Genomic DNA, 25917 nt, shown 5'->3' with positions numbered 1-25917 from the left:
CTTTGTAAGTCCATTTATCTCCTCCTCTTCCTCCTTTAGGTAAACGAGAAGAAAACCAATACGGGCAAGAAAGTGATAATAGTCAAAAAGTTTACATTTTGTGGAAGGACATGAAGGGATCTTTCAGTTATGGTTAATCTTTTCCCTGATTCTGATCCCTGTGCTCTCTCTTGCATTGGGGCTTTTAATTATACTCTTCCTTCTTGCATTTTCCCCTCTCAATTTCCACAATTGGTGGTGTCCTACCTGCTCTCTTCATGGGGAGAGTAATGACGAGAAACATCTGAGTCGTAAGATCTAAGACTCATTTCTGTATGTTTTATTTACTGGGCATTATGGTAAGTACAGGAGGAAAAAAAGAGAACCAGAAAAACTACACAGCTCTCTCCACCACTCTCCCCCCAACACACACAAAGCTCATATTCCCACAGGAGACATAGACTACTAAACAGACTACTGTAGTACAGTTGGTAAGATCCATGATAGAAATGGTGGTGTGATGTAAAAAGGAGAGACACCTACATAGGGAGGGAGGTAGTATAAGCTGAAGAAGGCTTCCTGGAGGAGGCGATAGCTGAGCTAAGTTTATAGGATGATTACATGTGGTTAGGAAAGTGGGGAGTTCCTGTGATTTGCATGGAATGCCTTGACCAGAGGCATACTGGCAAGAAACAACTTGATGAGTGCAGTAGAGTACAGGTTGTCTGGTTTTCTCAGCACGACATAGGAGCTAGCTTCTAGCTTTACAAATAGTATCCTTCACTCACTGAAGCACAATGAACAGACCTAAGGACAGTCCTTTTTCTAACCACCCGGGATCTAAAATCCAAATTCTACAGGTGAAATTCACCAGTTGTCACCAACTGCAGACAAATAAAGCATGTGTGTTTTATTACGACATCTGTAGTAGTTTTTCTTATTTTTGGCCAAGAGCTCGTGAGTTTGGCTGGATTCAGGGTATCTGTTTGCTGTATTTTCTGAGTTGCTCTCAGGTTTTTCTTACCCTCACTTTTCTGAAGCCATGCTAAGGATAGTGTTTTTGTAATTTCTGTTTAGGTTTCTCAGTGCTCATCCAATCTTTAAAAGAGCCAACGTTCATTTATTATGTGTTTAAGTCTAAGATATTTTCAAATACAAATGAGGATGTGTCAGTATCTAATTGGATTACAGACTTATCCTTAGAAAGTATAATGTAGCTTTTGGAGAATAGGCAATATAGGTACATTTAGCTGAATAATTAATTAAACAACTACATAATTAAAACTATGGAATGAATAGATTCTCTACAAGAATCTGCAGTGTAGTACAATAATGAATCTGTATGGCCTGAAGCCAATCAAGTTGGATTCATTGAAATATGCTGCTTCTATCATGTACTGGAAGCAAGAAAGTATGTGAAGATAATCGCAGATTAGCTTCCTCTGGAGAAACATATAAACGATAACCTGGTGAAATAAATGTTTGAGCTTTTTGATTATCCCCTGGACCCTGAATCTGTATTTCCAAAATTTCTTGTCCAGTGAACTCACTGATATTGCTAGCATAGCTTTGTTTACAGAAACAGCAGAGAGAAGGCCATCTCTATGGTATCTCTTTGGTTTATCTTCTCTGCTCCAAGGTTACTTGAGCAGCAGTCTTTTTTATCCATGTTGGCTTTGTTGAACATTTCCTCGGCATCCTTACTTTGGATAATTTAGAACTGCAGCAGTTTGGCTTTCACAATTACTGAATCCCATGAAAAAGCAGGTGGCATGCTACCTTGTTCAATATCCCTATTACAGTCTGGGAGAAACAATATAGAAATTTGAGTTGTGCTGCAATTTCAAAGGAAAGAAAAATCTGCCATTTGCTTTCCTTCTGTGTTCATCTCAAGGGGTAGATCTCAAGGGGTGGACCTCAAGAGGAATGTGTCAATCAAGATCTGGACTAGTTCAGAACTTTACTCACATTGTTATCACAATACAATGATATGGTCTAAAATATCTCAACTACTTTTCTTTTGATTTAATCGGTCACATGGTATTTTTAGCAATTGTATGGCAATTGTGAAAAAATGAAGATGAGAATACACACAGGGCTCTCTTTAAAAAGAGCTTATAATAGGTATTACATAGTTACTGTTATTGAGATAAGCCTATTGTATGGACAGCAAGTCATCTCCTGCATGAATAAATACTTGCCACCAGTGGAGAGCCAGAGATGAAAGTCATTCACAGTCATTTGCTTATTTACACAGCTGGAGTGTGTGTGAGCAGAGTGTGTATGCTATAGAGAATAATCTTTTTTTTTTAAGTTGACAAAACATTCATCTTTTGTGTCCCATTGTTCAATATTGGACACATGAGTACCATGCCTTTCTTTTATGTGACGATAGCAAAACCTCCCCGCCATCAGACCATCAAGAATTTTGAGTTGAGAACGTTTTATTTGCTCTTTGTGTAACCAGTGCAACAAATTTGCATGATATTTAAAGTTCAGACCCAATTTATTCATTTTAAAAATAATACTGTGTTATACTGCATTTTATGATACATAGGATACATATGATACATACATATACTGCATTTTATGATACTTGCTTCAGACATGATAGGTGTTTAATAAGCAACACTGCTGGGTCAAACTGGGTTGCAAAGTAGATTCCATTATACCTACATTGAGATAATGATAAAGATATGCAATTTACTACTAATGTTTGGAGACCTATGAGTCTCAAAAGATCAGAACCTATACCACAAAATTTAAATAGGCAACCACACTGGCAATTTTTTGCATGACTAAAGTGCCTGGGTTTTAAATTGTTCCAAGTATTTTCTTTATAAATAGCAACATTCCCAGAGAGTCCTTGGATGCTGTGTACCTGGTAGTTACAGGAGAGTTCTGGAGTTCATTAATCAAACCACCCTTGATTTCTGCTTAATCTATTTCAACAAAGGTTTATATTCAGAGTGCATTGAAGAGTATTAGAATGGAAAAATAGGGCCAGGTGTGGTGGCTTGCACCTGTAATCTCAGCACTTTGAGAGGCCAAAATGGGGGGATAGCTTGAGTCCAGGAGTTTAAGACCAGCCTGGGTAATAATGGTGAAACTCTGTCTTCACAAAAAAAAAAAAAAAAAAAAAAAAATTACCATGCTCCTGTAGTCCCAGCTACTTGGGAGGATGAGACAGGAAGATCACTGAGCTCACATTTAAGCTCCAGCCTTGGTGATGGAGTGAGATCCTGTCTCAAAATAAAAAAATAAAAAAAATATATATATATATTATATATATATATATGAGAAAACAGTAAACTAAAAATAGAAGGATTTGTTTTGAGATCAACAGAGAAAATGAAGACTTTTATATTTTGTGACATAATTAAAAATACAACTTTTCTAAAAAATTATTATTGATGTATATATAAAAGGCAAGCAAAATCCAAGGATTTTTAACCATGCTTTAGGCGATACAAAAGTTCTGTGTAATCATGAAAAAAAAGAGGTTAAAAAATAGCACTTATACTGAGTCTAGATAAACCAAATAACTAAATATTTATATATGTTGCTAAATAAGAAACAATTTGGCCATTTTAAGGACCGAAGTTTGTCTTACCATAAAATGATGCATGCATATTCCTGACCATGTTAGGTATATTGGGAATTCATGAGATCCCATATTTGGTATATGGACACCATAACGAATTTAGTACATATTTTTTCTCTTCCTATTCCAGAGATACTGTAATAGAAGGAGTAATCAAATTCTTATATCTTTGAAACACTGTCACTTCACAAATGAATAAAACTTTTTCTTTTCTTAATCGGCTGTAAGTCCTTATATTTCAGGAAAAAGAAAGTAAAGATAATAAACTCTAAGTATGTATTCTGTAAAGAACCAAATTGACAACATTTAAATATTGTGCTTATATTCAAAAGATAATCTTTAGGGGCATACCACTCTAGATTTTAAAATGCAGTATTTTCTCTCAACATGCTAGAAATAGTGTACTTTCTTCTGGCTTCTGTTGGTGCTGTTGAAAAGTGAGCACTCTAATTCTTGGCAGGAGGTATGTAAGTGTACTAGAAGTTTTGAATCTGGTAGTTGAAGAACGAGATGTTCGAAATCAAAGTTTCCATTATGGTACTAGTTTTGATAATGATAATGTCCCGTGTGTACCTTTGAGAGTGGATGATTGCAGAGGAATGGATGAATAGATCCTCATTTCAGTGTGCAAAAATATGTACGTTTACCCAAGTAGTGAATGAAATACGGTGTTCTTACAAACTGTAAAATTTTGAAAAGAATTTTTCCCTGTACATTGAGGAGATCTAGCCCACATACCATGTTCAATGTTATTTAAAGCCTTCTGCTTCAATATCAAATAATGTTTTTAATTAGCTTTATTTAAACTGAAGTCAACTAATCATAGATTCTTGACTGGTGACTGACTTGATATTTTATTGCCCGCTAATATCAAGTAAGTGTGACATAGGCATTCATTGCTGAAGAGCAATGGAAATGAAATTCTCCCCCAATGGTTTGAAAGTGTGGTGTGAGTACTGGCTTCACTAATAAGTATCGAATGTTATCATAATATCTAATCCTATATGCTTTTTCTGAATCTTTTAAAAAAATTCTTGGTTACATGACTTTGTTACTTTCCCCTGCATACTAAATACGGTTTCTTCACAGTCCCTCTGCCTTGCCTCTGATAATACGTGGTTTCAGGAAAGTGTGTTATTGACTCATTGGTACTAAAGTATGCTTGGTATTTGAATTTTAACAGATTTTAAGACAAAAGAGTGAACCTTTCTGACATGTAAGAAATAACATTTAGTAAGACCTTTTGTAACTCCTAAAATAACATATAAGTTTGTGACCTACTATGTAAATAGGTAAAGTTGACTAAAAGTGATCAGAAGAAATTCAGAAATATATTTGTTCAAAGTGTATATTAGGTGTACATATTTATGCTTTAATGTATATTTGTAGACACATACACTTTATAAAACTTTAGAAGAAGACAAGAGTCAATAGGTAATAAATTAGAAAGCCACAGTAGCCACATTTATGATTTGGAGTCTGATGTATATTTTTTTCTTTTAATTTAACAAAGATTGTATGTCTCAGAAGCTACTGAAAAAAATGTCAAAATAAAATTCTTAGAAATTCAGATACGCTAATGGATTTTGATTAAAAAGAAATTTTGGATCAAATGAATAACAAAAGTGTTACCTTGACTAATGGTTTTGTTAATTGGGCTTCGCCTGACATGCGTTTGCTTAGAATTTAACTATGATTTTTTTCTTTTTTTTTCCAGTGTTAAAGAACCCAGTATGTAAATTATATAGATTTCCCACATCTGACAATAAGTGGATGCGAATTCGAGAGCAAATGTCAGAGAGCATTCTTTCCTTTCATATTCCTAAGGAATTGATTTCCCTTCACATTAAAGAAGATTTGTGCAGGTAAGAGAAAATAACTGTTGTCTCTCATATTAATTATTTTATATCATTTAAAATTTTTAATTGACAAATTATATATAATCTGTGCAATGTTTTGAAATATGTATGTGTTGTGAAATAGCTAAATCGAACCCAGTTAACATTTTCATTACCTCACATACTTATCAATTATTATTTTTTCTCTAGAATATTTTTTCTAAAGGCATAATGATGACGTAAAAATCTAGACCTGAACTGTATACTATGGTGGCCACTAGTCCTATGTAACTATCGATTACTTGAGATATGACTAATCCAAAATGAAATGTTCTATCACTGTAAGATACACACCAGATCTTTAATTCTTAGCACACGCTTGCAGATGATTTAATACAAAATGTTAACTTGGATATATTGGGGTTTTATAAAATATATTACTAAAGTTAACCTCATCTGCTTTTTTTATTTAAACTTTTAAAATATGGCTACTAGAAAATTTAACATTACATATGTTACTTTCATTTGTGGTTTGAGCTATATTTCTTGGATACCTTGGTATCTAGCCAATAATTTGAGCTTTGATCTTGTAATAATTCTTGTGTCTTTTCCTCAACTGCTTATGGTTGCTGTTTCTGGAAATAATTCCTATTTGACTCACCTTTGGACTTCTCGTTTGTAGTAAGGCTTTCAGAAATTTATTAGTCTAAAAATGACTGGAGATGACTGAATAAAACATGCTATACTAATAGACAGTATTGTACAACAAAATTAAATCAGTTGCTATAATAAGGTAGAGGGATTTGAGAGCTTATTGCTTGTTAAGAGTATCTCTGGACCATGACTAATCAATTTGTTTCTCTGCCTTTTAAACAAACCTGTAATAACATTAAAAATGCTGAATGCTACATTATATAAAATCCTGTTAAGGTTCTAAATCTCATTAAATTAGCAACTTTTAAAAAGTTAACACTTTATAATTGCTGAAATCTACAGCAGAGTGTGAAATTTCTAGCATTTGGGTTCCGGCCTTATGCTCACATTAGTGCACATATTTATTTAATAGTACTGTACTCTTTTGATAGACTCTGAAGTCCCCAGGGATTCCATATTAACCTAAGCCAGTGAGGACACCATAGACAGGGCAGGTCAAATTGGCAACTGTTAACAAAATTGGTTAGGGTAGGCATGACTGCATGAATACGAAAATAGAACCCCAATTTCAGGGAAATTAGGGAACTGGATTATTAAAATGTGATCTGAATCTAGGGAAATAAACACTAAAAATGAGACAGAAAGGTGAATATTTGAGAGTAGCAGAGTGAGGATCATAAAGCCAGAGAAATCAGACAACACGTATTGACTCAGGCAAAGAGAAGCTATGGCATGCTCAGGAATCTAAGCGCACTATGTAAGAGTCAACTGCAAGAAGCAGCAGCCAAGTTATTCTGAAATGGGTTTTCAACATTATCCCTACCTAACAGACATAGTGACAGTAGGCAATAGACAAAACACATTACCTGGAAGCATAAAGCAAGCTTATATATTACAGTAGAAGCACAAGGAGTTTGGATTTTAGAAGTCATTATCCCCAACATGATTGCGTTCTAGACCACTGGACACCGAGAATCACTCCTACTAGAGCCATGTAATGATCACCTTTTTATCCTGAGGGGTTGAAGACGGTAGCTAGTCCTCACAGGAGTTATGCAGAATAAGGAAAGACTCTCAGTAGACAAGCATGAGATTACAGGCAGGACCCGAAAAACACAGAAGAAGAGTTGCCACATGAAGCAGACTTAAGAATTTAGAACTAGGGGCTTACCCTTTAAATGGCTCCAGAATACCTACATCTAATGTAGCCAAAACTAAATTTCTAATTACAGTTAACAATAATTTATTCTGTAATCCCAAATACTTAGAAGAATTGTAATGTTCACCACACAAAGAAAAGATAAATTTTTGAGGTGATGAATATCCTAGTTACTCTGACCTACACATCATATACAAGTATCAAAATATCACATGTACCCCCAAAATATATACAACTATGATATAGCAATAAAACATAAGATAAATGGAATAGAATGTCTTTGAAGACATAGACAATATAAAATAATGACATGTCGGCCGGGCGTGGTGGCTCACGCCTGTAATCCCAGCACTTTGGGAGGCCGAGGCAGGCAGATCACTAGGTTAAGAGATCGAGACCATCCTGGCTAACGTGGTGAAACCTCGTCTCTACTAAAAATACAGAAACAAAATTACCAGGTGTGGCGGCGGGCACCTGTAGTCCCAGCTACTCAGGAGGCTGAGGTGGGAGAATGGCGTGAACCCAGGAGGCGGAGCTTGCAGTGAGCTGAGATCACACCACTGCACTCCAGCCTGGGCGACAGGGTGAGACTCCGTCTCAAATAAATAAATAAATAAATAAATAAATAAATAAATACATAAATAAATAAGACATGTCATAAAACACTGAAATTCATTAACTTATATTCATTAACATAGCATTTATTATTATACTATATATAGTATTTAACATAATAACCAATTTTAGCCTAATATTTTTGAGTTGAAAATCTTAGTTGATGGATCATTAACACCACTTCATTAAAAAAATTCAACAAGCTAGGAAAAGAAAGAGTAATCCTATTTGAATTTGAAAATCGTCTTGTGACCCTGTCTTTTGTCTTCAGTTTAGAAACCTCTTAAAGGATGAGCAGCTGTCTTTCTAATGCTTGTCTGCTACTTTTGAGTCCTCCACAGTGCTATCTTCAAAGTCCACTTCTATTCTCACTAATATCCTTCTGTCTGCATTCAATGATAGCAAATCAAGGGAGAAAGAACGAGTAGGGAATTAGGAGAAAGAAACTAATAAGCTATTGAATTTTGGTAGTCATAGCCACTGTCATTACTGTTGTTATTTTAACACATCAAAGTATTATCCACCTACCCTATTCTCTTTATGACTTTCTCTGTATCTCTTTTGTTATTTCCATATGCTTCACAGCAAAACATTTGCTAACACATAGAAGGGGCTGGTGGGCAGTTTTGGGAAAGATGAATAAATACCGCCTCCCAATATGAAGCTCCATTGCCAGAGACAAAATTAGAAACTGGAATTGTTCAGAGAAGAAATTTTAATTACATTTTAATTCTACGAAAACAAAAGATACAGAAACCTGATAGATTCCAAAATCTCACCAGGGTCTGTGATGGCCAGGCTGTATACTTTTGGCTTTCTCCAATACCTTTTCTGTATAAATCTCCTATCATTAGAATTTATTTAGAAATTCAACAATGAATGTTTTAAATTTTATATTGAAAAGGAGATTTTCAAAATTCATCCTGGAGACTCAAAGGGGAAATAGGAAAAGCTTATAGGAAAATTGGCCAGCTGTCTCAGTGGAGTGTAAGAAGATATAGTTACTGTAAAACAGAATAAGAAATCTGTACAAAGGGAACCATCTAAAGAAAAAAGGTCATGAAGAAAAGTGTAATGCACTAAATAATGAAATTTTAAGATGCAGTGGCCACATTAAATCCACAGAGCCAGCAGAAAAGATTTAACACTAAGACATCATATCTGTAATGTGGAAGACAAACACAATAAGCTCTTCCTAAATGCTAAAGAAAGTTGAAAAAAAGGTTCAAATGGATGAGAGAGAAGATGTTAGATGTGCAAGACAAAGAGCTGGACATTACTAAATAATTTTAAGTGTTCTTGGAGAAGAACAGTTAGTGCAAAAAACTTGACAAAGAGCATTAAAAAAATTACTGAGTCTACAGTTTTGTTTTTACTTTTACATGCTAAAATCAGGCTAGCATTATACTTCCCTGTAGAACCCGATGGAACAGTATCTACTGATTTCTGAGAGAAAAAGGCTGTGGCTTTACATTATTATATAGGGTTAGGTTATAAATTTTTTATGGATGAAGCGAGATGTACTGACATATACAAGAACTCAGAAACCATTATACACAAAACATTCTTGAAAATCCTACTTGAAGACATATCCTATCCAACTGAGAAAATAGTTTAAGAATTATATTTGTAATATAGTACAAAAATTAAATTATATGATGATATAAAATTAATGTACCATAATGTAAAAATTAGGCATGTTAAGAATGGGAAATTGTCCTATAAAAGAATTTGAGGCATTCTTCTTCGTGTAATCTCCAGGGGAAGCTTTACTCTGAGGTTTTTTCTCAGCTGCTCTTCCACTACCTTTACTTAGATCCCAGAAAGTGTTTTATTTGTACCAACTTCCCTCCCAGTCCCACAATTCAGATAGACTCTTGCCTTGTTTAATGAAAATGACAAGTGCCTTAGTACCATTACATTTCAATAGTTGTAAAGAGTGCAGACCATTCATTTACATGCTTGGAAATCCAAACTGGAAGAACCACTAAGCAAAAATTTTGCTTGTTTTTTTTAATCCATAAAGACAAAAGTATTGCCTGAGAAACCTTGTATTATAGTCATTTGCATTGCTAAGGAAACTAAATAACTATTATCTGAAATTTTAACATAAATATTAACTAAGTTGTAACATTTTTTGGTGAAGAGTAGTAAACCAATGAGTAGCAGATACAAACTGTGTCTAAGTCCCTTTGATATATTGTTCTGTATAGGACCTGTGGGAGTACACACACACACACACACACACACACAGGCATACTGAGAAGTATTGTGCATTCAGTTCCAGACCACATTCATCAGTGATAGCCACCGCCATCAATGATCTTAGCTAAATCTTCTGGATAAGTTGCTGCAGATCCTCCATCAGCGCTTGCTGCTTCACCTTGTACTTTTATGTTATGAAAAGAGCTTCTTTCCTTAAACTTCGTGAACCAATGTCTGTCAGCTTCAAATTCTCTTCGTTGGCTTACTCACCTCTCTCAGCCTTTATAGAATTGAAGTAACTCTCTTTGGACTTTGCTCTGGATTAGAATTTGGCTTAAGGGAATGTTGTGACTGGTTTGATCTATCCAGAAAACTGTAACTTTCTCCACATCAGCAATAAGGCTGTTTTGCTTTCTTATTATTCGTGTATTCGCTGGAGTAGCAATTTTAATTTCCTTCAAAAGCTTTTTATTTGCATTCACAACTTGGCTGTTTGGCACAAGAGGCCTAACTTTCAGCCTTTCTTGACTTTTGACATGTCTTCCTCACTTAGCTTAATCATTTCTAGCTTTTGATCTAAAGTGTGAGACATGTAACTCTTTTTCATGAACACTGAGAGGCCATTGCAGGGTTATAGATTGGCCTACCTTTTGTATTTTTGTGTTTCATGAAATAGTGAGGCCCAAGGAGAAGAGGGAGGGAGATGGTGGAATGTCTGACCAGTTGGAGCAGTCTGAACACACAACATTTATTGACTAAGTTCACCGTCTTTTGGGTGTGGTTCATGGCACCCCAAAACAATTACAATAGTAATATCAAAGACCACTGATCACAGGTCACCATGACTGATATAATAATGAAAACATTGAAAACACTGCAACAATTCTAAAATGTGACACAGAAGCAGGAAGTAAGCACATGCTGCTGGAAAAATGGAGCTGGTAGACCTTCACGAAGGATTGCCACCAATCTTCAATTTGTAAAAACAAACAAAGAAACACAGTATCTGTAAAGAGCAATAAAGCTAAGCACAGTAAAGCACAGTAAATATATATGTAAAATATATTATTTTTAACAAAATATTAATAAATACAATATGAACTCATTCATGCCCTACCTGAGGGGTAAGCAAAAACTTTTACTTAAAGGGCAAGATAGTAAATATTTTTGTCTTTGCAAGGCATATGATCTCTGTCCTTACTACTTAGCTCTGCCATTGTAATACAGAAGCACTCATAGACAATATTTGCATGATTAATTGTAGCTGTTTCAATAAAACTTTATTGACAAAAGCAGGCCTGTCTTTAATTACCAAGATGATGAATTTGCAACCCTAGTGAATCCTTGACTTCCATGAAGTCAGGATTTTTAAAATCCTATACTTTTGTATAATAAATTGACCCTTTACCTCTTTTTTAATCCCAATTTGAAACATTTATGTATAAGCTGATGAACAGAGTAAACAGTTGTGAGTTGGTGTGTTGCCATCTCTCTATAGAAGTGTTTAGACAATCATTTGAATATTTGCTTATGTAACAGTCTCTACTTTTCCAAGGGAGTGGAAAATGGAGAATTTAAAAGCCTCCTATGATTGAGATCAGTTTTTTCAACTCACAGATAAAGATTTTTTAATTTTTTACTGTGGATTTGTGAAGGCAAATAGCAAAGGAATACTATTAAGAAAATAGTATATAGAAATGTCTCTATATATAGTCAAACTATGTATTAAAAACAAAGTATTATTAGCAATTTCATAATTTTTTTTAAATCAGCGAGAATGGAATCCCACTCATAACATTAAAGTATATTATTAACTTTCATACATCGAAAGTTGGTGTATACCTGAAAGCGTCAGTCCGTGTGAGTCTTGTTTGCAGAAATCATGTATGTCTACTGTTCGCTTAGTTGTCTAAAGCATACACATATGTATAATAGAGCAGAATGGAGGAGGTTATTCTTTGCAGCCAATCCTGACATTGAATGGAAATGTTGTTGGCAGAGACGTAACGGCGCAGCAGCTACTTTTCCATCACTTGCACACAGGGTCTGTCTTGTCTGCAGCTGCCATCTAAAAACACACTTGCTATTAGTCTCTTAGTCTCACAGTTAGTGTGACATTTGGACTCAACATGAACTGTTTTTATTAAATTTGAGATGGTACATACACAAAATCTCAGAGTTGTGATAGACTTTCAATCCTTTCGGAGCTCCCTTCGATTGGCCTGAGCATTAACACCTTCTGAGTTCAAGTTTGATACATAGCAGTTTTTGAATTGGCAGTGAAGTGTTCTCGTAACACTATACTTTTTTAATATTATGGTTTAGTTCCAAAAAATTCACAAGGAGGAAATGTTAGATATCACTCAAGTTGTTTACTGCTGTGAAGAAAGGCTCGTATGGGGGCTTAGTAATTTTCTCATTCTTTGCTCCTGCAGCCACAGTTACAGATACGTAAAATATATATTGAGTTTTTGCCATGAAATTAATACATGCTCACTATGCGAAATAGTAAAAATATAGAAAATTTATGAAAGAGAAAAGATAAAATAACTTCAAATCCACACCAAGAAAGGCAATTTTGTTTTTCTTTTTTCTTTTTCTTTTTTTTTTTGTTTGAGGTGGAGTTTCACTCTTGTTGCCCAGGCTGGGGTGCAATGGCATGATCTCGGCTCACTGCAACCTCTGCAACCTTGCCTCCTGGGTTCAAGTGGTTCTCCTACCTCAGCCTCCCGAGTAGCTGGAATTACAGGCGTGCACCACCATGTGCGGCTAATTTTGTATTTTTAGCAGAGATGGAGTTTCTCCATGTTGGTCGGGCTGTTCTCAAACTCCCTACCTCAGGTGATCTGCCTGCCTCGGTCTCCCGAAGTGCTGGGATTACAGGTGTGAGCTACCACACCCAGCCTTGTTTTTATTTTCTATGTCTACTGTCATCTTCATGAGCCTCGCTGCGGTACAAGAGGTTTGTTTCCTGTGACCATCACTCTCTGTTATCATCCTTAATTTTTCCTGCACATCTGAGTTATATTATGCATACATCTGTGATTATTTATGTAATGTTAAATAAAACTGTAGGCTGCTAATCAGTTTAAAATATTTTAATTTAATACATAAAAAGACTCGAAGGAAGTATACTAACATATGAACAATGGTTATTTCTTGGTGATGGATTTAGAGTAGTAACTTGTTTCACAGAAAAATAAAATGAATACACGAACACTTACAAGTAGCCTAGGCTATTTAGACTTGCCAGTTAGTGGTACCTTGGTTTCTTCTAGTTTAAATAGCTTACTTTCCATCTAAATATCAAAGTCTATTTAAAATTTAGCTTCCCCTCAGGCTTGGTTTAAAAAGTTTGGATGACTCTATCTTTTCAGAAAAATCAGCAGTCCTTTAGAATTTTAATTTCCTTCTTCCCTATCCCCTAAAAATATATAGGTAAATGAGATTGGCTTACTGTCTCTTCGTAGCATCAGGAACAAAGGGGTTCTTGATTCCTTGCAGTATCCTTTGGATGCCTAGGGATTTCTATTATGGGATGACTGATAATCATGGAGATGCCATTAGCTTCATCTGGCTTTTGAGTGATATTCTGGCATCTCTATTGGTACTTCCTTGCATCCGATCTTTGAAGTGCCTGCACTTGGGGGTTGCTTGGTCCTGATCATATACTTCTACCAAAACATTGGCATTTTCAGGACTTCTGTAAGTCTTCAATGGGATGTATATAATCTTTTAGATTTTTTATACACCATTCAATGGCCATGTGGGAAGCAGGGCGGTATTCATCTGCCTACCACCTTCCACAATCAGTACCACAGCATGGCTTATTTATCATGTTGAATAAGGCACTGTTGTCAAAGCCTTATATAGTTCATGTATTAATAGTGCTGCATATTCTATATAGGAATCTAAATGCTTTATTGAAAATTACACTATGCTTCATTTTGTAACCTTATTTTTCACCGTGTATCACGTATATTTTAATATCCTTCACAAATGGCTCCCTACAGTATGATTTGTAATGGTTATTTAATGTCCTGTCATAGAACTGCTCCATAAGGGAAATATAAATTGTTGCTTAAATTTATATTGTGCATCAATATACATTATACATATTATATAAATAATTTAAATGTAGAAAACTGTATAAATACGTATTTGTGCACATCTTCAGTATCCTTTAGGTTTAAATACAATAAGTTAAATTACGGAGACAAAGTGTGTATGTATTTTAGGGCCTTGGTTTTACATTTCAGTTTGCCTCCAAAAAGTTTGTCAATTTTACCTCCATTAATTACATAGGCAGAACTTAAACCCTTATTACTTTTTAAACTGATAGTTTTTGATTGCCTGTGTGGTTGAACATTTATCTATATATTTATTACAAATATACACACAAGTACACATAAATGCTTATGTGGAAACTGGGATATTCCTATTTTTCCTTTTGATTTACAAGAACTACTTATATATTTAGTATATATTCAGTATATATTTCATGATACATATTTTTCAAATATTATCGCTAATTGTATATTTAAAATTTTATTTTTATTATAAAATTGAATGTGTATTTTTTCTATTGTACTTAGAAAGTTTGACTTTATTCTGAGAATAGTTCAATATTAAATGGTAAACATGTTAGTTATTTGGAGTGTATTAGTTAGCATGTTGTAAAAGGAGATGCCATTTAGTGCACTTTCATCTCTTTCTCACCTCCTTACAAAACTGCCAAGTTTTTATGTCTCCTCACTGTCTTCACCAAAGTAATTAAGAAAATTAAACAGCGACAACAACAGTGAAATTACTTTCAAAAGAACTCATAGCTTTGGATATTCATTTTTTACATTTAAGAATATGGTCTGCTGAAGACATCTTTTCTGTATCCAATGCACTTTTATAGTTTGGTTCCTATAGATTTTGCATATTTTTATGAAAAGTAATATGTTTGATTTGTATTGACATTTTAAAAAAGAATTCTTATGGATTTATCAATTCTACATTTCCTGTTGTCTCAATCAATTATTTCTCTGTTTATCTTTATTATCTTCATTCTTTTTTAAAATGTAGACTTTCTACATGGACTGCATGCTACTTTTATTTCTATTCTGTCTGTTTAAATGGAGAGACTATTTAAAAACCATGAATTTGTGATAAGTAGATCTTAGATCACATACACAAACCTTGATGTGCATGTTTCCATTTTTAGTGTTTTTGAAAGTCTTTAATTTTTGTTTTGTTCCATCTTTGAACAAATGTTATTCAGAAAATTTTCTTTTTGAAGATGTTAGAAATTTTGTTTTTACCCTTGGTTTAAAATTTTTAAATATATTCTGTTTTTATATTTAGCTTTTCTTGAAACATACCGTTTAATTTTTTCTTCTTTTCTTTCTTTTTTTTTTTTTTTTTTAATTTTTTTGAGACAGAGTCTCCCTCTGTTGCCCAGACTGGAGTGTAGTGGCATGATCTCAGCTCACTGCAACCTCTGCCTCCCGGGTTGAAGCAATTCTCCTGCCTCAGCCTCCCAGGTAGTTGGGATTACAGGCGCCCACCACCATGCCCAGCTAATTTTTGTTTTAGTATAGAGAAGGTTTCATCATGTTGGCCACGCTTGTCTCGAACTCCTGACCTCAAGTGATCTGCCCGCCTTGACCTCCCAAAGTGCTGGGATTACAGGTGTGAGCTACCATGACTGGCCTAATTTTTTTCAAATTTTTCGTGAATACATGAAAATATATTGCATTCTATACCTGAGATGTAAAAAGCTGTAATAACTTTCATTAACTTAAAATTATTTTCATCAAGTAACATTTTTAATGTTCTTTCTTCATCTCTTTTTTTGTTACTTATACTATCAGAAGTTAAAAGGGCTATATGATAAACATCTCGCAATGACAGCTTTATCATTAAATCCAATGTGCTGTCCTTACCCCTCATATTTTTGGCATCTCAACAGCATTCAACTTCATCTTGGAAACAGTCTTCCATCAGATGCTGTGGCTGCACATTCTCCTGGTAGGAAAGTGACCTCCCTTGCTATGCCTTCTGTGTCTCCAGAGTAGACTCTTCTTTTTCTATCCATCCCTTACAGACTGGTGTTTCTTCATGCTTGGTTCTAAGTATACTAGCTCTCCCACTCTATTTGCCCTTTGTAATCAGTCGCATCCACTGCCATGGAGTTCATCATTACCTACATGCTATTGTTTTCTAAATCCTCCAGCTCTCACTTGTATTCTGAACTCTAGATACTACTACACAACCACCTGCCAAATGTTTCTATTTGTTTGTCTTGCAGTTAGCTCCAACTCAACATGTCTAAAACGTAACTTATCTTTTTCCTTTCAAATTCATTCTTCCTCAATTAGTTCCTATCTCAGTCCATAATACTACCCTCTGCCTACCCAACAGTTCAGTGCGGGGGTGTAGAACATGTCCTTTTGTTTTTATTTGACTACATTTAACCACATTCTACTTTAAGTGTCAATTTCTGATTATTCTAATTCCACAGTTTATCCCAAGCCCATTTAATTTTTATATCTGCTGTTCCCCATGCTCTTATTAAACTGTATCATTTCTTCCCTATAATAATGCAACCATCTACTAATGGTTTTTCTTTCTACAACTTTACTCTTTTCATTAGAATTCATGACTCATGTTGCAGGCACACACAATCTGATTGAAAATGTTATAAAATGCAGATTTACAGTAGGAGTTTTCTGGTGACAGCTTTGATATTTAACCTCCTAAGAAGTATACTGGAATTATCTGTTGGGAAGGGAAGAGTGGGCAAATAATATTAGCTCTAACATACTCAATATAACATCTTTGTTTTGAGAAGTTTAATAAATTATTCCATAATCATGATATGTAAGGGACTATTAAAAAACAACCTCTTTGATCTAGCATAAATGAGAGATGGGGGAAATGGCAGCTGGTTTATTGTGTAGTAATTACAGTGGAAGGAAGAGAGCAACATGTTGAAAACAGCATAGAGAGCCTATGTTTATTTAAGGTCTGTGTGTACGTGCTTATATGTGAGTGCGTTTGTATTCACAGTGCTTCAAACTTTACAGTCCTTCAAGCTTGGGTTGAGTGCCAACAAGCTATGTAGGTCTTGCTAAACTATCACTAAAATTTTTACGGTATGCTTTAACGTTGCCATATATTTTGTTTATGTTGAGTATTTTCTTCAAATTTTGTACTGCTTGAAAGGTTTGCTGTGCTCAGTCTACATTGAAATATGTTGGTTACTAGATAAAATGATAGTACATGTATAACTTAAGCTTCATGACAGCTACAAATGTTTTGTTATATCATGTGTGCCTTTACATGTTCAGATGAGAGACTGTGGTGCCCACGAAATATTGGCTTTATCAAAAAAGTATAAATTCCTAGGCCTCAAATAGTGTTGGAAAACCTATCATGAGCACAAAATATTTTAAAGTAACACTTAGAAATATTTCAGTGGAAATGAACCTCATAACCAATAAAAGTTCCCAGGAGAAAATTAATTTGATCTATGTCATATTTTTTTTCTCTTTTTCTCCTGCCCCTTTTCATCCCTATGTAGAAGTCTCATCATTAACTCAATAAATGGGAAGGAGGTGGGAGGATCTTTCTAGCATATAATGCAAGGACTTTAGAGGAAAGGATACGAATATTCCAAACAATGAACTTAAAGCCTTTCTTAAATTGCTGTATATATATATATAAATTTATAAATTGCTATATATAAAATAAATAAATGAAATAGTAAATAAAATAAAATAAATAGAATATTAAAATAAATAGAATATTAAAAATATATAAATTGCTATATATATATACATTGCTCTATGTGTGTGTGTGTGTATGTATTAGTCAGGGTTCTCTAGAGGGTCAGGAACTAATAGGATATATGTACATATGAAAGGGAGTTTATTAAGGAGAATTGACTCACACGATCACAAGGTAAAGTCCCACGATAGGCCATCTGCACATTGAGGAGCAAGGAAGGCTGCAGTGGCTCAGTCCCAGACCCAAAACCTCAAATGTAGGGAAGCTGACAGTGCAGCCTTCAGTCTGTGGCCAAAGGCCGAAGAGCCCCTGGCAAACTACTAGTGTAAGTGCAAGAGTCAAAAGCCAAAGAACTTAAAGTCTGATGTTTGAGAGCAGGAAACATCCAGTATGAGAGAAAGATGAAGGCTGGAAGACTCAGAAACTCATAGTTTCTTCTACCTTCTGCCTGCTTTTTCTAGCCACTTTGGCAGCCTAGTGGATGGTGCCCACCCACAGTATGGGTGGGTCTTCCTCTCCCAGTCCACTGACTTAAATGTTATCTCTTCTGGTAACACCCAGAAACACCCAGATATACCCAGAAACAAGACTTCTCATCCTTCAGTCAAGCTGACACTTAACATTAACCATCACTTTAGTATAAACAATACAGTAGAGTTTGAGACATAGAAACTTTAAATACAATGTTTTATGGGCCACTTATTTGAGAGAATATACACGCCTTATCCTGGATATCACAGTTTGCAAATGCTATACATATACTAGATTAATGGTGATAAAATATTTTTTCAGTCAGTGAGAAACATACATTTTGTTTATCACTAAATCAGATATTCTGTATTCTATATTTTAGAGCTGTATTTTAGAACAATGATAAATTATATATATATATCCTAAATCTATATTTTGATCATTTTATATTATTACATATGAAGAAGATGGCCAGTAAGAGTCTTTAAAATCTCAGCTTTGAAATCCTAGTTGCTGCACAAGGAAATATGTTAAAGAGACACATTCTATATGTTTACTTAAATGTTTTCGTATAATGTAGAATTGGTTTTCTAAGTAGTAAAGCTGTTCTGAGAGACAGAAGATATTTTATTTTCTGATTCTATATCTTAAAACATTTTGTGACTATAATTTAAACGATTATTCATTTTATGTCAAAATGATAGCACTTCAAGAATACCTTTTAAAAATATTAAAAATATATATATTAAAAACTCCAAATACATTCAGATTTATTTAAGTGAATTATATATCAAAAACACTTTCATTATGCAAAAGATAATAGGATTATATTACATAGTGACCCAGACTCTCCATTGAGCATGATTTGACATTCTAAGATTTAATTTATGTATTTTGTCAAAATATGTTTATCATCAGACAAGGGTTCCCCTTCACTTGGCCTACCAGGTAGGCATGATTTTATATCTAGCTATTTCTCCAGCTTCACTTTGTGTCTTGATTTTTTTGGCATGGCTGAAGCACATGCCTTTTGGGATGTCTGTTGACGTTTGAATACTTAGGTAAAACAAATGCACAGTGAAAATCTTTACTGACTTTAAAGAAACATTGATTAGTGGGAAAAGCAATAGGGAGCAACTACTCTGTTTAATCTAATGTGTATCAAATAAACTTCGTAGATGTTTTTGTAGTTTTCTGTCTCTTTCTCTTTCTCTTTCTTGCTTGCTGTCTCTAAGAACAAAGAACTGAGGATCCAAAAAAAAAAAATGCATTAAAAATATCACATCAGGACTCTACCATTGACTTACACCTGGTTAATATTATTTCTTCTGTTCATTCCTCTTTGTGCAATGTTGATGCACAATTAGAATACCATGTGGTATAATATTCATCATGTAAAGTATATTTGCCCTACCAACTCCTAGTATTGAGGGCAGATGCTGTGTGTCATTAAGTTCATTGTTATGGATTCTTGGTATCACTTAATGAGAGGTCCTGTAGAGCACTTAGTGTCACCAAGCTGGTGATAGAAATATATCTTTTATTCTTCTATTTGGGTATTAAAATATCCCCACGGGAAAGAATAAGGCAAAACTCATTCAGAAGCACATTTTTTTCCAATTGTGCCAAGATTTTTGTATTTCAAGTGAATGGAGGAGGGAAAAGTGTATGGAAATGACAAAAGTACAGAATGAGAATAAATATAAAACTCACTCAAAATATATATCTACTACTTGGCATATAGTTAAAATTTCTAGAACACTATTTCGTCTCTCAATTTCCAGATTTTTATTTTATTTTTTGGTTATACCACTATCATTTGTCTGGCAGAGCTACTATACTAACTGAGTGATCAAGAGTCTAGCACTTAAGAGTATAGGGTGTGTGTGTGTGTGTGTGTGCATGCACATATGTGTGGAACATATGAACATATATGTGTGAAATCTGGCTGCCCCAAAACCACTTACTAGCTATATGACATGGCCCAATTTACCTAGCCACTCTAATTTTCAGTTTCCTCAGCTGTAAAAAAGGGACTAAATACTATATGCACATGGTTATTGCAAGGTTTAAAATAAACTATTGATTAAAAAAAATCTGTTCACAGATTCATATGCCTTTAAAATGTGGAAACCATGCTTAACATTTATGTTAATCATATACATGGTGAAACAATGTATCAGAGCTACTATGTTAGTTCTTTTGTATTTCAACTGAAAGTTGGTTCTGTCTCAGATACAAATCTGAGTCTGTGATTTGTTTTAGTCTCCTCTGGCTTACAAACCCAGCACATTTCTTAGATATACTGATGATACTATGCCACGAATTCCCAATGGACAGAAGAGCAGGCAGGGCATGCCGTCTGTCCAGAAAGCTGGTGTGTTCGAAGCTGAGACACTGATTTTGGAGTAATACTCAGGCTTCAGATTAGTTAGGAGCTGCTGAGCAACATAAAAATAATTCCTCAGTTTTGTTATTTGTATTATACCTGGAATTTAGCACAATACCTAACATATAATAAGCACTCAATAATATATTTTCCCTAAGAACAATTGAAATTGTTAGTACAGGGCAACATGATTACATTTAGAAAATGGGAGAAAAGTGTGGAGGGAAAAACAAGTTAGGAGATACTATGGGTACCTAGGCTTATGATGATGGTGGCCTAGACCAGGGTAGTCATGTACATAAATTTCAGCTTTTGTAAGGAACTAAATCAACAGAACTTGGTGATGGATTACATTTAGAAGGTAAGTGTCAAGGATGACTCAAGCATTCTGGCCAGCATAACTGAACAGATAAGTATAATTCATGGGTGTAAGAAATAGTGGGTAAGGGCTGGGCGCGGTGGCTTATGCCTGTAATCCTGGTACTTTGGGAGACCGAGGCAGGCAAATCACCTGAGGCCAGGAATTCAAGACCAGCCTGGCCAACATGGTGAAACCTTGTCTCTACTAAAACTACAAAAATTAGCTGGGCGTGGTGGCATCCACCTGTAATCCTAGCTACTTGGGAGGTTGAGGTGGGAGAATGGCTTGAGCCCGGGAGGCAGAGTTTGCAGCGAGGTGGAGGTTGCAGTGAGGCAAGATCTTGCCATTGCCCTCCAGTCTGGGTGACAGAGTGAGGCTCTGTCTCAGAAAAAACAAAAATAAAAACAAGAACAGAAATAGTGGGTAAGCACCAGGTTTAGAAGGAAAGGACCTCATTGACGCTTAGTTGAATCATCTAGAACCAAGCTAGCCCATACCATAGTCACTTGCCACATGTAACTATTTAAACTTATTTACATTTTTTAAAAATGAAATAAAATGAAACATTTAGTTTCTCCGTCACCTGCTTACATTTCAAGGACCAAACAGCTACGTGTGGCTAGTACCTATCATACTAGGTAGCACAGATATAGAACATTTCCAACATCATGAAGAGTTCTACTGGACAAGACTGATCTAGGGTAAATAGCATCCGTAATTTATTTAAAAAGAGCTATAGTAACATCAAAAAAAACCCCAAAAAAACAAAACAAAACAAAAAACAAAAAAAAAGCCCCTCCTTTCTTATGGCCCATTGGAATTTAATGTGAAAAACGAAAAGACTGGCATCACACGTTCTACTCTATCCTTGTGGGCAAGATAGAAATTTGGTGTTTGTTTTGTTTTGTGTGTTCCTCAGATTGGTAATGTCAAGATAAATGTTCTCTGCTAAGGTTTCTAGTGGGAGAGGGATTGTGTTATGTTTCTAATAGAGAGTCCACACAGCATAGCAGTTTAAAGCATGAGCTCTGTTTTGGGCTGAATTGTACCTTGCCCCTGCCAAATTCACATGTGGAAGCCCTAGCCCCAGTACTACAGAATATGACTATATTGGAGACAGGGTCTTCAAACAGGTGATTAGGTTAAAGAGAGGCCATTATGGTGGGCCCTAATCCAATCTGACTCATGTTCATATAGGAGAAAATTTGGGTACACAGGGGAACACCAGGGAGTGTATGTACACAGGGGAAAGATATAGTGTGAATATAGTGAAGAGGTTGTCATCTGCAAGCCAATGAGAGGGGTTGCAGAACAAACCAAACCTGCTAACACCTTGATCTTGGACTTGTAGCCCCTAGAATTCTGTGAAAATAAATTTCTATTGTTTAAGCCACCAAGTCCATGATATTTTCTTATGACAGTCTTAGCAAACTGCCTGGACTTAATGCCAGCTCTGCCAGTCACTAGGTGGGTGACCAGGAGTGAGTCACTTAACATCTCTGGTTAACTTCTCCTTTCTAAAATGAGAATGATAATCATTGTGCCTATTTCAATGAATTGTCATGAATGGCAAATGAGTGAATTTTTGTGAAGTGCTCAGAATAATAGCTGACATAGAAGCACTCTATAAGTAATTGTTTGTTTGTTTGTTTGTTTGTTTGTTTGTTTTGAGACGGAGTCTTGCTCTGTCGCCCAGGCTGGAGTGCAGTGGCCGGATCTCAGCTCACTGCAAGCTCTGCCTCCCAGGTTCACGCCATTCTCCTGCCTCAGCCTCCCGAGTAGCTGGGACTACAGGCGCCCGCCACCTCACCTGGCTAGTTTTTTTGTATTTTTTAGTAGAGACGGGGTTTCACCGTGTTAGCCAGGATGGTCTCGATCTCCTGACCTCGTGATCCGCCCGTCTATAAGTAATTGTTAAACGACTAGAACGTAAATACACATTTTGTTGTGTTGGTTGGCTTTCCAGCAGTCGCTATAGCCAAGACTGTCTGTTCAATGCACGTTCAAAAAAAATATTTGAACCAGCTCAGTTGAACTATTTGAAAGTTACATTCGGATGAGCCCCTCAGGTAGGAGCTTCTAATCTTGTCCTTCTATTCAGGGACACTTTTATAGGAGAAACTGTACTCCCCCAAGAATTTACATAAAAACGATAACAGGATTTGAATTCCTAGGACCTGAGTACATGTTCTGAATCTACCATTTACTGGCAATGTAGCATCAACCAAGTCACTTTACTTCACAGTCATTTGTCTAGAGTGATATTGTCCAAAAGAACATTCTGTGATGATAGAAATGCTCTGTACTGTACCATCCCATAGGGTAGTCATTTGTGGCTATTGAACATTTGAAATATACCTAGTATGACTGAATTTTTTATTTTGTTTGGTGCAGCAGTGGGGCAATGATCTCAGAGGATTGTTATGAAATCAAAGGAAGGGATCTTTTCTATGCAAAAGTAACCTTGATTATCAAAAGGGATAACACCTGGAAAATCTTATGGTGTCCACTAACCAAACAAATGTGACATAGAATATCCAGTGGAGCCTGCTGAATTCCTTCTACCTATGAAACTGGACAACATTCTCCATCCAAGTCCAGGGGTGGAGGAATTTAAAGGGGTGGTATCCAGAAATGTTCTCTATTTCTGAAATTATGGGCAAAAATTATTAAAATGTGATGAGAATATTAGTACTCTTTCTTGTTTTAACAGCTTTTAAGTACATTTCATAATTTCCATGGCTACTTAGAATGAAAAGGCATGTAATGAACATATGTGGATTTGTGAGACATCTTCACACAATGCAACTACCACTGCTTTAGACAATAGAGGAGCACTGAGCTTTAAAATACTTAAAAATAAATGCTGGCCATGTTTCATAACTTTAACGCAAACTATGAAGGGTAAACTAGATGTTATTTAGAAGTAAATAAATACCAATTTAACTTTATCAAGAATAGCAAATAGATTCTTAGTTTGGAAAAAGACATACTTATTGTTCTTCATTTTTTTCTAATGCAGTTACCTAAAATTAAATAATAGAATCTGGCTGTTTATCAGATACAAACAGATTTTGTGATTACAACTAAATCCTGTAATAACTGTGTTCCAACTGTCAGTCTTTGTATATAACTTGAGGCTTAATTGTGTGTGTGGTACAATAAGCCGTTATTTTAACTTCAAGTGAAAATTGGAGTGAATGACCACTTGGAATATTCAGTTGTTTTTCCCTGAAATAGTGGCTCATGGCTTGCAACATTAACCACATTGTCATTTATAGGAATGTATTTTAAAAAATAGGCCTGTGATTTATGGATGCAATTTTTATCCTTGTATGGGTTAAAGTACAGACATTTTGAATTGTGAGCTGAATATACTGTGAAACCTGACATCCAGTTGAACTTTGCGCAGTTTTATGGTGTCACCCAACCACTTTATGAAATTGAAGCCACCTGCCAGTCATTTATGTAGTCTATTCTTCACTGACTATTTAGTATTTAATTTTTTTCCTAGTGAATAATTTTTTATGACTTCTTTTAAGTTTGATTTAAGGTCTAATTTTGTTTAATGAATGAAAGCACCTTGGCTGTTAAACTTTCTACCTATGCATACCATGTGTAGTTTTACTGTGTAATAACTAACAAAAGGCTTTATTTAAGTTCTATAGCTATTTTTATTTTTAAAAATGGTATTATAGAGTTCCTTGTGGAAAAATATTTCTATTTACTTAAATTATAACAGTCTCAAATAACATGTTTCTGTCTCTCATACTGGGCTATTTCCTTTGGTGTATACATTTCTGTCAGGCTACTTTGTCTTACTACTCTTCTGTAAATTAATTGCCTGTTATTCTCAGATACTCATTACACTAATTACCTTCCATAATTTCTGACATTTTTGAATTTATATACCCAGATTTTTAAAGTTTACCAGTTCTGGTTCACACTTCCAATATCATAGGTGCTTGCACACAGAATGTTGGCCTCAGAACTACAGAGATTTCTTGTGCATGTCCCTTAGACAAGTCGAACATCTCTGTAGTCATTTTTCTTTTGAACAAGTCAGGAGAGCATTTGTAAAATGTGGTAGAAGGATAAAAGCCCATGGAAGAGCTTAAACTATATTCTGGATGATTTCCTTCCATCTCTCTCCCACCACCACCAACTGACCTGCCTCTCAGCTTCTTATGCACTAAGCAGAGAGAAATCAGTGCAATGGAATCCCAGCATAGTTAGTGTGTGGGTCGGGGTTCCATAGAGAAACACAGTAGAACACACACACACACACACACACACACACGATTTATTAGAAAGAATTGGCTCACATCATTATACAAGCTGACAAGTCCCAAGATTTGCAGGTTGAGTAGGCAAGCTGGAGACCCAATAGAGCCGATGGTGTGGTTCCAGTCTAGAGTGTCAGTCTGAGTTCAAAGGCAGGAAAAAAGCAAAGTCTCAGTTTGAAGGCAGTCAGGCAGGAGAATCCTCTCTTACTTGGGGGAAGTGTCAGCCTCTTATTCTATTCAGGCCTCCACCTGATTGAATTAGGCTCACCCAAGTTAGAGAGGGAAGTGGGCTGTACTGAGGCTACCAAGTCAAATGTTAATCTGCCTCAAAAATGCCCTCATGGAAACACTCAGAATACTGTTGACCAAATATCTTGGCACCCTGTGGCCCAACCAAGTTGACATATAGGATTAACTATCACAGTAGGAAATGCCATATGAAGATAAATTTTTCAAATCTTTCTCTATCCCTAAGGAAGACTTGCTTAATCTAGGATTACAGACCTACATCATACAAGGTTAGAAGACTGAACAATGTCTCATTTCTTTTTTTTTTTTTTTTTTTTTTTTTTTTTTG

The 25917-nt window shown here is 35.3% G+C and overlaps 1 protein-coding gene across 4 annotated transcripts in view; it reads left to right on the top strand.

The window, feature by feature from the left end:
• Window positions 1-25917, top strand: part of INPP4B (inositol polyphosphate-4-phosphatase type II B) — an 807120-nt gene that overhangs the window by 602202 nt on the left and 179001 nt on the right. For all 4 annotated transcript variants that reach the window (XM_025386323.1, XM_025386324.1, XM_025386325.1 and 1 more), the window contains one exon: window positions 5301-5448. In XM_025386323.1, the coding sequence (XP_025242108.1) occupies window positions 5301-5448 (148 nt within the window). The remainder of the gene's footprint in view (window positions 1-5300; window positions 5449-25917) is intronic.

Source organism: Theropithecus gelada, chromosome 5 (assembly GCF_003255815.1).
Source record: "Theropithecus gelada isolate Dixy chromosome 5, Tgel_1.0, whole genome shotgun sequence".
In the NCBI taxonomy this organism is placed as follows: Eukaryota; Metazoa; Chordata; class Mammalia; order Primates; family Cercopithecidae; genus Theropithecus; species Theropithecus gelada.
This window is presented reverse-complemented; position numbering and strand designations above follow the sequence as displayed.